General features: G+C 38.1%; 1 protein-coding gene across 14 annotated transcripts in view; it reads left to right on the top strand.

The window, feature by feature from the left end:
• Positions 1-13,433, top strand: part of ATXN1 (ataxin 1) — a 504,682-nt gene that overhangs the window by 468,695 nt on the left and 22,554 nt on the right. For all 14 annotated transcript variants that reach the window (XM_074272282.1, XM_074272211.1, XM_074272284.1 and 11 more), the window contains one exon: positions 9,578-11,627. In XM_074272282.1, coding sequence (XP_074128383.1) covers positions 9,738-11,627 — 1,890 coding nt within the window. In that variant the 5' untranslated portion in view covers positions 9,578-9,737. The remainder of the gene's footprint in view (positions 1-9,577; positions 11,628-13,433) is intronic.

Below are 13,433 nucleotides of genomic sequence, written 5' to 3'. Positions count from 1 at the left end.
AAGATATCTGGATTATTGAAATCTACATCATGCCTCCATGCTAGGCTATGTCCCTAACTGCTCAACTGGTTCCTTCTTTTGTCCGGGTGAGATGTAGAATAGAGATAAGATAATATCATTTTTGTTTCTGCCTCCATTGTTCTTTATCCCAATGTTCTTTAAATTCCCTCTCCCCCTCAGGTTCCTAGATTTACTCACAAATATATCCCCTAATTAAAGCATAATTTTCTTCATCCATATACAGGTATTGGGATCCCATCCTATTAAGTCTCTGTAATGCTTATAAAGTCAAATGTGTTTCCTTAAGTTTATATCTCTGATTTACTTTGAAGATTCTGGGCATTTATTTCTTTTGCATATATATGCATATATATATTACTAAAAATAATAACAAAAGGAAAACCAGTAGTTTCGTTGACAAATTATTTATATCTCTTTACTAACTCTACTGTCTGCTTTTGGATTATTTTACCAGAAGAGGAAGAGGAGACTAATTCATAAATGCAATAGTAGTAGTAGCAGGACATTTATATTGTTTTTTAGTTCTTCTAAAGTACTTTCCTCATCATAGCAATTCTGAACAAAGTAAAATCTGATTCCCATTTTGGAAGTGAAAATTCTTTTTTTATTAATTTTATAATTATAACATTTTTGACAGTACATATGCAGAGGTAATTAATTATTTTTTACAACATTATCCCTTGTACTCCCTTCTGTTCCGAATTTTCCCCTTCCTTGTTTCACTCCTGATCTTACTGGGAAAGGTTCCAGTTTATCGCCATTACATATGATGTTTACTGATGGTTTTAAATACATGCTCCTTATTATTTTAAGGAATAGTCCATTTATTCCTATACTCTCAAGTGTTTTTAGTAGGAATGGATGTTGGATTTTATCAAATGCTTTTTCTGCATCTATTGAGATAATCATATGGTTTTTGTTAATTTGGTTATTGATATAGTCGATTGTGCTAATAGTTTTCCTAATATTGAACCAGCCTTGCATTCCTGGTATAAATCCCACTTGGTCATAGTGTATTATCCTGGGGATGATTTTCTGTAGTCTTTTTGCTAATATTTTATTTAAGATTTTAGCATCAATATTCATTAGGGAGATTGGTCTATAATTTTCTTTCTCTGTTTTCAGCCTATCTGGTTTAGGTATCAGTACCATGTCTGTGTCATAAAAGGAATTTGGTAGGACTCCTTCAATCCCTATTTTTTCAAATAGTTTATATAGCATTGGAGTTAGTTGTTCTTTAAATGTTTGGTAGAATTCACATGTAAATCCATCTGGTCCTGGGGATTTTTTCTTATGGAGTTGGTTAATAGCTTGTTCTATTTCTTTTTCTGAAATGACTATTTACTTCTTCCTCTGTTAATCTGGGCAAGCTATATTTTTGAAGGTATTCTTCCATTTCATTTAAGTTATCGAATTTATTGGCATAAAGTTGAGCAAAGTAGCTCCTAACTATTGTTCTAATTTCCTCTTCATTAGTGGTGAGTTCTCCCTTTTCATTTTCAAGACTAACAATTTGCTTTTTCTCTTTCCTTTTTTTTAATCAGATTTACCTAAGGGTTTGTCTATTTTGTTGGTTTTTTCATAGAACCAACTCTTAGTTTTATTAATTCAATAGTTTTTTTTTTTACTATCAATTTTATTAATCTCATCTTTTATTTTTAGAATTTCAAGTTTCGTGTTTGTCTGGGGGTTTTTAATTTGTTCCTTTTCTAGCAATTTTAGTTGTAAGCCCAATTCGTTGACCCTCTCTTTCTCTATTTTATGCAAGTAGGCCTGTAGAGATATAAAACTTCCCCTTATTACTGCTTTGGCTGTATCCCACACATTTTGGTATGATGTTTCATTATTGTCATTTTCTTGAGTGAAGTTATTAATTATGTCTATGTTTTGCTGTTTTACCCAATCATTCTTTAGTATAAGATTATTTAGTTTCCAAAATTTTTTGATCTATTTTCCCCTAGCTTTTTATTAAATGTAATTTTAATTGCATTGTGGTCTGAAAAGGATGAATTTACTATTTCTGCCTTACTGCATTTGATTTTGAGGGTTTTATGTCCTAGTATTTGGTCAATTTTTGTATAGGTTCCATGAACTGCTAAGAAGAAAGTATACTCCTTTCTGTCTCCATTTAGCTTTCGCCAAAGATCTATCATATCAAACTTTTCTAGTATTCTATTTACCTCTTGACTTCTTTCTTATTTATTTTGTGGTTTGGTTTATCTAATTCTGAGAGTGCAAGGTTGAGATCTCCCACTATTATAGTTTTGCTGTCTATTTCTTTTTGCAGCTCTCTTAATTTCTCTTTTAAGAATTTAGATGCTGCACCACTTGGTGCATATATGTTTAATATTGATACTGCTTCATTATCTATGCTACCCTTTAGCAGGATATAATGCCCTTCCTTATCTCTTTTAAATAGATCAATTTTTGTTTTTGCTTGATCTGAGATGAGGATGGCTACCCCTGCTTTTTTGGCTTCGCCCAAAGCATAGTAGATTCTGCTCCACCCTACTTTTAGTTTGAATGTATCACCCTGTTTCAGGTGTGTTTCCTGTAAATGTACATTCCATATTAATAAACCTTAACTATTTTCTTTCTGAGGAGTTCATTCCATCCTGTGATTGGTAAGCTCAAAACTTAATCTTGTATGATTATCACTAGGCCATTCTTAAACTAAGAATAAACGAAGAAAAAACTAAAATTAATGTTTGAGAATAAATAGCTGTCAGGCATTCTTTTGGAAGACCTAGTATATTCCACTAGGCTATTCATAAAAGATTTACCATTTCCCAAATAAATCTTTTGGGACTTTTTCTTTAAAAAAAAAAAAAAAAAGTATTACGGAAGCAGGCAGGATGGGGCAAGGAAGTATAATACTCAACACTACTCACAAATGTCAGACTACTTAACTCAGCATCTGACCTTTCATTTTATTGAGTTTGTATATGTGGGTGGACAGAAATAATGCCTACCTGTTCAACAGGTGTGAATGAATGAACCGTGCATTGAAAATATGAGAATGCTAGTTGCATCAATCATCTAGAGGAGGGAAAGAAAGTACTATTAAAAATAAATTTTTGTATGAATTATGGGTGTGAGAAAAATTATTGGTTAGTTCAGAAGATGAGCAGAAAGAGACTCTTCTAATGAATCAAGATTCCCGTTTTAATTCTGAGTTAGAAATAACTTGCAAAGAATAGACTTGATTGTCGATTGTAAATTAAAGTTATTGAATTATTATAATTTAAATTGAGACCTTTAAAAATGCCCAAAGCTATAACTGCTTAGTAAGTAGGTAATTATTTTCTTCTTTTAGTGATGAAAATCTAACCCACTGAAAATATGAAGGGTAGTATGGTGTTAGGGAAACATTACGTTGATTCTGAGATCAGAAAACCTCGATCCTAGTCCTGATTATGTCATTGCCTAGTTGTATAATCCTTTCCTTTCACAGTTTCTTTACTTAAAAATATATAGAGTTGCATTAAATAAACCACTGATTCCCTTCTACATTAAAAATGTTTTATTTCTATTTGAAAAAGGTAACACAAACACAATATACAACAAAAAACTAAAGATTTTCTACATTGGGAGTGGAGTCATTGTACCAAGTTTGTTGATTGGATGGGTACAAGGACAGAATTATCACCTTCACCATTAGACACAAATTTTCCAGGTAATCGATAAGACTCATTAATTATGGGTGCCATTGAGAATGATTCTCTTCCCTGCCTTTGGCCAGCACTGTGGATAAACATAGGGTTTTTAGAGCACCAGGATAGTTAATCTGGCATGTAATTACTCATTAAAGCAGGACATTCTTTGTGCATGTATTGAGTTAGGAAGGTCTTTACAGAAAGGCATTTCCAGCTTTTCTTGAAAACACAGATTCTGACCTCTGCTGAACAATTCAGTTGGGACCATTACATATCCAGATGGTGATTTCTTCAAATGATTATTTTTCCGCCTTGAGCCTTTCCAGGAATTCTAGCATGGGCAGACCGCCAGGGGACACTGGCTACCCAGACACTGCAGAGACGTTCCATGTGTGCTGGTTTCTAGAGATATCAAAGCCCAGCTGCTGTCCTGAGCACCCCATGTCATCTCTTCTAATGCACAGACTTGTACAGACATAGTCCCAGGTGCCTTCTCCAAAGCATACTACCCCTTGCCCATAGTCATGGGACTACCTGGGTTTACCTCTTGGCTCTCATTTCTGTGATCTTGGATAGATCATTCAAACTTTATAGCTTTAACTTCTTCCTTTTTACAATGGAGATAATAATGCTTATGATATCTACCTCATTCTGTTAGTATGAAGAAAGTACCTTACAAACCTTAAAATGCTTTATAATTAAATTATCATCAATAATAGTAATGATAACAATAGTGGTTGCTGACTAAATTTTACTATTAAAGATATAGAAAAGTGAAATAAATGAAAATACAAACACATGACAGGTCAAAAAATTTAGTAGATCCACAACAAGAGGTTGGCAGTACTGAAAAAGTATGGGAATATAAAATCTGTTAGGATTCCTAAATTAGGGAGGGGAAAAACCCCAACACCTTCTGTTCTTAAGTTTCCTTCAATAGACATGTAGCTACATGGAGCTAGGAATTAAATTGATAATGCTATTTTTAGTTGATTTTATATACACATGTACACATTCATACATATATCTTTTTTAGGTAAGATTTAGGTAAATTGCCACCTATAATTTCATTTATTTGAAACCCAATGCAAGTTGACACCTTCTCTGCCTAAATCACTGAAATGTTTTAGTTAGGAGCACACATAGCCTATATCAGTCAGACAAAACTTGAAATTCATTCTTCCAGGCGTTGAGACACTACATCATGTTACCATTAAATGACAACGTTAATAATAATTTGAAAAACATAATAAGGATTAAAAGACCTCAGAGATGCCAGTAGAACATTTTTATTATATTACTATTTTTACTAAAGTTAATGTGCACTTTTAAAAGTGATAGATATTGGAGCTATGATTTCATTGATATAAAGAATTCCCTGGTCTAGGAAACTCCTGCTACATATGTAGGTTGGCACCTTCTCTTCAATTTACAATCTTAGAAAATTGTCCATAGTACTGAGAAGTGGGGATATAATGTTTCATCACCTGTGGAATTAAATCCAATTCACTTGCTTGTCATGGCATCACCTGCCTGATGTATTGGTCTTCTTTGAGAATGAAAGACAAGCTACAACAATCTTGAGGAATTTATTTAACCTCTCTGGGGTTCAGTTTCCTGATCTATAAAATTATAGTAGATGACCCTTGAGATCCTTTCTTACCTTAGACTTATTGTCCTATAATTGTTCAATATTTTTAGCAATTAATTCATTGAAAATACAAATGGCTTGCTTATCAAGTTTATGAATGATAAAAAGGTGGATAGGATAACTAATATGTTGTCTGAAAGTTGAGATCCAACAATAAAGGCAGATTTAATTCGAATTAAAGAGAAATGAAGGTTTGTTGTTTGTTTTAATCAAAGAACAAATAAAGGATGGGAAGAGATGTGGTTAAACAATCATCAATAAGAAAAGAGCTAAGAGAATTGGTGTAAAGTAAGCAACTATGTGGAATGTCAGCCATAAAAGGTTATTGGGTCTTGAAGTACAAGCTTGTATAGCACCTTAAGGTAAAGAATTTAGTAAAAGTATTTTACTTTTACTAGTAAAGAATTTTACTGAAATCATGCCACTATGAGTTTTACAACTATCCTATGTGACAGGTATTAAAATCATATCCACTTTATAGATGAAGAAAATGATGTACCCACAACTACACAGTAAGTGTGAGAGACTAGCTTTGAATCCTGCTATCTTCTTACTTCAAGGACACAAGTAGATTGGCCTTGAAAAGGGAAAAGATAATCAAAGGATGTCAGAGACATTAAATGATCTGGTATAAACTCCCTTTTTTGCACAAGAGGAAATGTAGCTTTTGATTTTGTCTCCCAACTCCTTCTCCTTTCTCTCTTGGCTTCCATGATTCTGAATTCTCTTGGTTTTGTATTCTCCCACTTTTTAAACTATTGTTTTTCATTCCTTTGGTTTGCATCACCCATATCCCTCCTTTTAGTATAAATGCCCCCCAGACTCTGTTCTGAAACATATTGTATTTTTTTATTGTTTTCTCTGCATTTGCACTTCTATATGCTCTCTTGGATTCAATTATCATCTCAAACCTATGACTCCTATATATCTATCCAACTCTCATCCCTTTCCTGAACATGCTCAACATGGACAATTGTCTACTAGTCATCACCAACCTGAATGTTCTATCAGTATCTCAAATTGAACATGTCTGAAGTGAAACATATTGTCTGCCTTTCTAAACTCCTCCAAGTTTCTCTATTTTTGATACATTATCCAGGTTCACAACTTTTTTTCCTTGACCACTCACGTGACCCCAATATGTCCAAATAATTGGCAAGTCTTCTCAGTTCTGTTTTTCCAAACCTTTTCTTGCATTCATCCCCTTCTCTTTATTTGCATGACCACTACTTAGTTTGGGTCCTCATAACCTCTGACTTGGACTATTAAAAAGAGCCTTTTACTTGACTACCTATTTTCATTGTCTCTTTTCATAAATTGATACACCTGCCAAAATCATATGCCAAATTAATTATTTCTTAGACGGAAGTCTGACCTCGGGGCTCTCCTACTTTAGAAGCTTCAGTTACTACTTATTGTCTGTGGGATAACATGCAGACCACTCATCTTGGCAGATATACAAAGCCTTTCATGGTCTGATCCTTGCCTATCTTTCCAGATTTCTTTAACATTATTCCTTTTCATGAATGATACACTGTAGACTAGCCTATTTACTATTCCCTGAGCTTGACATTGTCTCTGTCTCCCGTGCCTTTACATCAGCTGTCATTTATACCTGGAATGCACTCCTTTCTCTAGCTTCATGCTAGAGTTTCTCCAACCCTTCAAATCTCCAGCTTCCTTCAGGACATCCTCAGCTCAAGTGTCAATGCTTGGACTCTCTTCCATATATTTATGTGTCTAAATCTTATATCCTTCCAAAATGTAAACTTCTTGAGGGCAGAGACACTTCAGTTTTGTATTTGTATCCAAATACCTTAGCACAGTACTTCACACATTGTAGGCATTTAATAAATGCATGTGGAATTGAACTAAATCTCATCAGCCTTTACTAGGTCAGTGTTGCTGTCTAGCCAGCAGGGGGAGCATAGAACATTTAATTTGAGGATAATCTTTTTTGAAGAGCATTTTTGGTACAGCTTGTGACCTTGAAGTGGAAAGGAATGGGTCAGGGATGAGGTGAATTGGGGTGGGGGGAGAAAGAGCATACGCCCACATATACATGCAAATATATATATATATATATATATATATATATATATATATATATATATATATATATGCACGTTTATATTCCCTTTGGTAGATTTAAAGATAAAAAATAACTTAAAACCATCACAGAAAAAAAAAAAGGATGGGTAGTAGCTCTTGAGGTATTTAAAATTAGATGTATAATTTAGATTAATGCACGTTGATAGATTTAATTTCAATGTTAGCATTTAAAATGCTGCAAAATTATCAAAAAGTAACAATTACTTGGACGTAATTATGTCTTGGGCAATATAGGTCAGCCTGGAGAAAGCTCTTTATCCACACACTTTATAAAGGCAGCAATTGCCAAAACTCAGTTTCAGGCACAAATTAAAATACACTCTCTTATCTTAGATCTTACACATCATCCTTAATTTCCATAAATATCTACTCGATAAAGTACCTCTCTGCCTTTCAAGGAGTGCTCTTATTGATTAAAAGTCCTTTAGTGTGAGATGTCACCTCTAACATTGATCATGGAAGTGAGTAAGGGAGTGGGGGAGGGAGGGACTTCCAAAGTCAGATTGTACAATTTTACCTCTAATATTAAGTAGAGCAGAAACCTTTGTTGTTGTTGGTTGATTTATTTATTTATTTTAGTCTTTATATTCAGTGTTTAGCTCAAACTTATAGGTATAGCAAAAATTTAACAAATAATTTTGTAGTTGTATCTGCCCTTGAAAGAATTTGCATACGAAATACTAAACTCCAGCCAAAAATAAAAACAAAACCTGACAACCAATACCAGAAAAGTCTAAGTGAGACTTGAGAAGGAAAATGCAGTCCTATAGAAAGGAAGGGTTGGGTGGGGCCAGACGAGTAAGTATATCCATCATTTGCTCCTGCAGAAAAGGAAAGCATTGAATAAGATCTTTCTTCTTCTCCCCTGACTTTCTTAACCAAGAAGGGATTGTTTTCAAGCCAGGTAAAAAAGAGTATATAGATGAGGGATGCCAGCAGCAAGTTTCTGCTAAGACTATTTTAAATTGCAAAGCTTCAGTTCCTATTACTTCTCCAGGCCTGTAGCACGGATTGCTAACTTGAGCCATTGTTTCCTGTAGAAATTAAATTCAATCTGCTTCTTGTTATAGTCATTTTTATTGGTTTGCTAAACAGTTCTGCCCTTGCCCAGGTGGAAACCTGTTTGTTACACGAAACAGCTGAGCTGAGTTGTGGTGACTCATGGTTCAGTGGTTACTAAGAAACAGAAATAAGATCCAGTAAAGAACTAGCTCTGGGATCACCATCCTGGTGCCTTCATAGTTTTGAGAACGCAGGTATAGTTGATCTGAAGGAGGTTCCCTTCCTTTTGGATTTCTTGGCTTAAGTTGATTCTGAGTGGACATTTTTACAGATATTAAGGTAGAGGAGAAGGGGGAGAAGAGAAGGAAAAGGAGTAGCCAATAAGCAAGCCCTCCCAGGAAAGCTTTAAAACCGCCACTCTATTATGTAAAGAAATAAAATCAGTCCTTGTCAGCTTGCAGCAATCCTTTTGCTCATTGGTAATGAATGGCAATACTACTCAGGCTGAGAAAATATTTTAGAGATGGAATTATTTGTGACTCCTTGTACTGAATTCCAGGGAGGGTGTTAAGTGTGTGTTTGTATGTGCTAAGGAATCTTAACTAATGAATGTTTAACATGGACCCTGGGAGATGATAAGAATGCAGAAGCAAACTGTTTTAAGCAATCACATTTGCAGCCCATGGATCTTTTGGGAGCTCATATAGTTGTCCTGAACTTAGAGCACCCTTCCCATGGATTTTGTCCAGTCATCCAGGGAGGTTGCAAAGGGCAAGATGTGTGTTCAGGGCAAGGGGAAAAGATGGGGTTAATCCTGAAGTGAGAATACATGAGATGCAGAGTGTCCTAACCACAAAGATTGAGAAATGAATTATGAGAAGTTGTTTTAACTACAACAAAATCATAGTTTGTAAAGGTTCTGATTTGGTTAATGATTTTCATGATGTGTAAACTGACATGGCCAGTACTGTCTGTAATACTATGACTATAAATAGGATCTTGGCAATATTATTAATAACTAAAGAGCTCTTCTTAATTTTGTTTGGGATTCCCTACCCCACCTCCGGGATTGATATTATGATATCCTCTCCCTCCTTCCTTCCCCCCTGCCTCACTGCCCCCTTTCTTTTTCCAGAATCCAGAGCAGCTGTTGGAAGATTGTGCTCCTAGGGAGATGATTCCTCATGAAATCTCTGGATCCCCTTCAGAAATCAAATGCGACTTTCCATTTACCAGACTGAAACCAGAATTAGCCAGACAGTGAAGCAATCACAGTGGAGGGGGGACGGCGAAAAATGAAATCCAACCAAGAACGGAGCAACGAATGCTTGCCTCCCAAAAAACGTGAGATTCCTGCCACTAGCCGGCCATCGGAGGAGAAGCCAGTGGTCGTGCCAAATGACAACCACAGGGCCGAGAGCTTAACATGGCTGCCCAGCACTCAGAGTGGACAAGGCAACATGGGGGGGAGGCCTGGTCCTGGGGGGACCTCGACAGCAGAGCTTGGTTTACAGCAGGGAATAGGTTTACACAAATCACTGTCCACAGGGATGGATTACTCTCCGCCCAGTGCCCCCAGGTCTGTTCCAGCCACTACCACGCTCCCTGCAGTTTATCCTCCCCCGCAGTCAGGGACCCCAGTGTCCCCTGTGCAGTACACACACTTACCGCACACTTTCCAGTTCATTGGGTCCTCTCAGTATAGTGGGCCCTATGCTGGCTTCATCCCCTCCCAGCTGATCTCCCCTCCAGCCAACCCTGCCACCAGTGGTGTGGCCTCCGCTGCTGTGGCCACCACGCCGTCGCAGCGCTCCCACCTGGAGGCCTATTCCACTCTGCTAGCCAACGTGGGCAGCTTGAGCCAGCAGCCAGGGCACAAGGTTGAGCAGCAGCAGCATTTGATCAGGACTCCAGGGCTTATCACGGCAGGATCCCCACCACCCACACAACAGAACCAATATGTCCATATTTCCAGCTCTCCCCAGAGTGCTGGGCGTACCATGTCCCCTCCAGCCATCCCAGTCCACCTGCATCCCCATCAGACGATGATCCCCCACACGCTTACCCTGGGGCCTTCCTCTCAGGTGGTGGTGCAATACACAGACTCTGGGGGTCATTTTGTTCCCCGGGAATCCACTAAGAAGGCAGACAGCAGCAGGCTACAACAGGCCATGCAGGCCAAGGAGATGCTGAATGGAGAGATGGAGAAGAGCCGGAGATACGGGGTCCCCTCCTCTGCAGACCTGGGCCTCATGAAGGCAAGTGGGAAGGCGGCCTCTCACCACTATGAAACCAGACACGTTGTGGTCCACTCAAGCCCTGCTGACTACAGCACCCGCGATGCATCGGGTGCTCGGACCTCTGTGATGGTCCTCCCCAACAGCAACACACCCACCACAGACATGGAAGTCCAACAGGTCACTCACCGAGAGGCCTCCCCATCCACCCTCAATGACAAGAGCAGCCTCCACTTGGGGAAGCCCAGCCACCGGTCTTACGCTCTGTCCCCGCAGCAGGCTCTGGGCCCTGAGAGCGTGAAGGCCGCAGTGGCCACACTGTCCCCACACACTGTCATCCAGACCACCCACAGTGCTTCAGACCCTCTCCCTGTTGGACTTCCAGCCTTCTATGCAGGGACTCAGCCACCCGTCATCGGTTACCTGAGCAGCCAACAACAAGCAATCAGTTACGCCGGCAACCTGCCACAACATCTGGTGATCCCTGGGACCCAGCCTCTGCTCATCCCCGTGGGCGGCGCCGACATGGAGCCATCCGGGGTAGCCCCTGCGATCGTCACTTCATCTCCACAGTTTGCAGCAGTGCCTCATACATTTGTCACTACCACCATTCCCAAGAGTGAGAATTTCAGCGCAGAGTCCCTGGCCACTCAGGCAGCCTACCCAGCCATGGTGCAGGCCCAGATCCACCTCCCTGTGGTCCAGTCCATTGCATCTTCCACAGCTGTTCCCCCAACACTGCCCCCTTACTTCATGAAAGGGTCAATCATCCAGCTGGCCAATGGAGAGCTAAAGAAGGTTGAGGACTTGAAAACAGAAGACTTCATCCAAAGTGCTGAGATTAGCAACGACCTGAAAATAGACTCCAGCACTGTAGAAAGGATTGAAGACAGTCCTACCCCAGGCATTGCAGTAATCCAGTTTGCAGTGGGAGAACATCGAGCACAGGTAATATCTACCCCAGACCTCCCTCACAGATATTGGCAGTAATACACCCTCTTCAAATGCTCCACTTTTTTTTTTCCTTGCAAGATGGTCAGACTTGTTGGCCAAGCTGGGGGGAGATTATCTTCTCATCTGTGCTTAGGAATAAGTTCCATGTAAGGGTCTGTCTTCCCTGAGCCTAAATATCCAACCTATTTTTACTGTTTCAAGAGGAATTAAGCAATAGATGAGGAATGGTGGTGAATTAAACTGGTACTGTATTTAGAGTCAGCGGTTAAATCCTAACTTTGACTCTTATACCACTGTGACTTTGAGCAAATTTCTCTGAAACTTCAGTTCCCTCCTTTGAAAAATGATAGATTCGTACTAGAAGACCCTTAAGGTCCCTTCTGCCTCTAAACCATCATGTGAAGGTCAATGAGTCCCTGTAGCACACTGCTACATCAGTGAAACCAGATGTATCATGAGTGATCTTCTTGACTGTAGGAACTATGAATTGCAAGAATAGGATGACAGGTAAAACTGAGACACCAAAATATCTCCCTTCCTGCTTTCCATGCATTCCTCCCCTCTTTCCTGCCCTTTCCCTAAATCCTTTGAAATCACTTATTTTGATAGTTTATTTGTAAAGAAAAGCAATGACATTGTTCAGGTTGTTTTAAATCAGTTGTTAGGTCAAATGGCTTTGATTTGGTCAACACTTGAAATTTCCATGACTAGAAATCAAAGAATCTTCTTGAAATGTTTCTATTGAATACTTTGAAGGCACAAAAATAGTACAAAATCCCCTTTAGATTTTAAGTGGTTTAAAGGGAAAAGAGTTGATATGTTGAAAACTTAAGGCTCATTTGAATTGGTGTGTGTGTGTGTGTGTGTGTGTGTGTGTGTGTGTGTGTGTATGTTTGTGTGTGTTTTAAAGAGAAAAATTAAGAAAATTGGGGTGGAAGAAATGATTACTTTACAATATATTTTCCAGAAGTTTTACTTGAATGATCCAAAGTGATGGTCTTACTAGTTTTAGGTGCTATCCTATCTATTACTAAGTATTTCAGGATCCAGATTTAACCATCTCAAATTTCCTGACTCTCTGTTACAAATATTTTTCTGCATGATACTCATAGTGATAATATTATTGTTGTTGAGTTGTTCCTGATTCTTTGTGATCCCATTTGGGATTTTTTTTTGTTAATTTTACATATGAGGCAAATAGAGTTAAGTGACTTGTCCAGGGTCATGCAACTAGTAAATCTCGGAGGCCAGATTTTAATTCATGAAGATTAAGTCTTCCTGATTCCATGCCCAGTACTACCTAGTTGCCCTTGTCTATAATAATACCCAGGAAGATTTTGAAAAGTTCAGAACTTAAAAAATAGACCACATTTTAATTATATTTACTTTTTAAAAAACAACAGTAAACATGAATTTCTCAAAGTTTAACATACTTCTCCATTTTAATATTTGCCTCCTCTTGAGGGTTAAAAAAAAAGTTTTAAAAAGATAACAGTGTAGCACATAGCACAAATAACCCTTAATAAATAGGGCACTTCTTGGTTCATTGTCTGAACTAAGCCTATAAACACAAATCTCTCTTTTAAATGGGGATTGAACTGGGTTTTTCCTGGCATTTTAAAGTTTTTTTTTTTTTAATTTTTGAATTTCAAGAATTGAGAACCCATCTCCATAGAACTCCTAGGATAGAAACTCTCTGCCCTATTCATATTAACAACTTGTTTGTGACTTAGGATCTTAGAGAGTTGCCTGGGTAATTTTTCCAGGGGTCACTCATCTAAGTCAGGTCTTCTTGCCCCC

The sequence above is a fragment of the Sminthopsis crassicaudata genome, chromosome 1 (genome assembly GCF_048593235.1).
Source record: "Sminthopsis crassicaudata isolate SCR6 chromosome 1, ASM4859323v1, whole genome shotgun sequence".
In the NCBI taxonomy this organism is placed as follows: Eukaryota; Metazoa; Chordata; class Mammalia; order Dasyuromorphia; family Dasyuridae; genus Sminthopsis; species Sminthopsis crassicaudata.
This window is presented reverse-complemented; position numbering and strand designations above follow the sequence as displayed.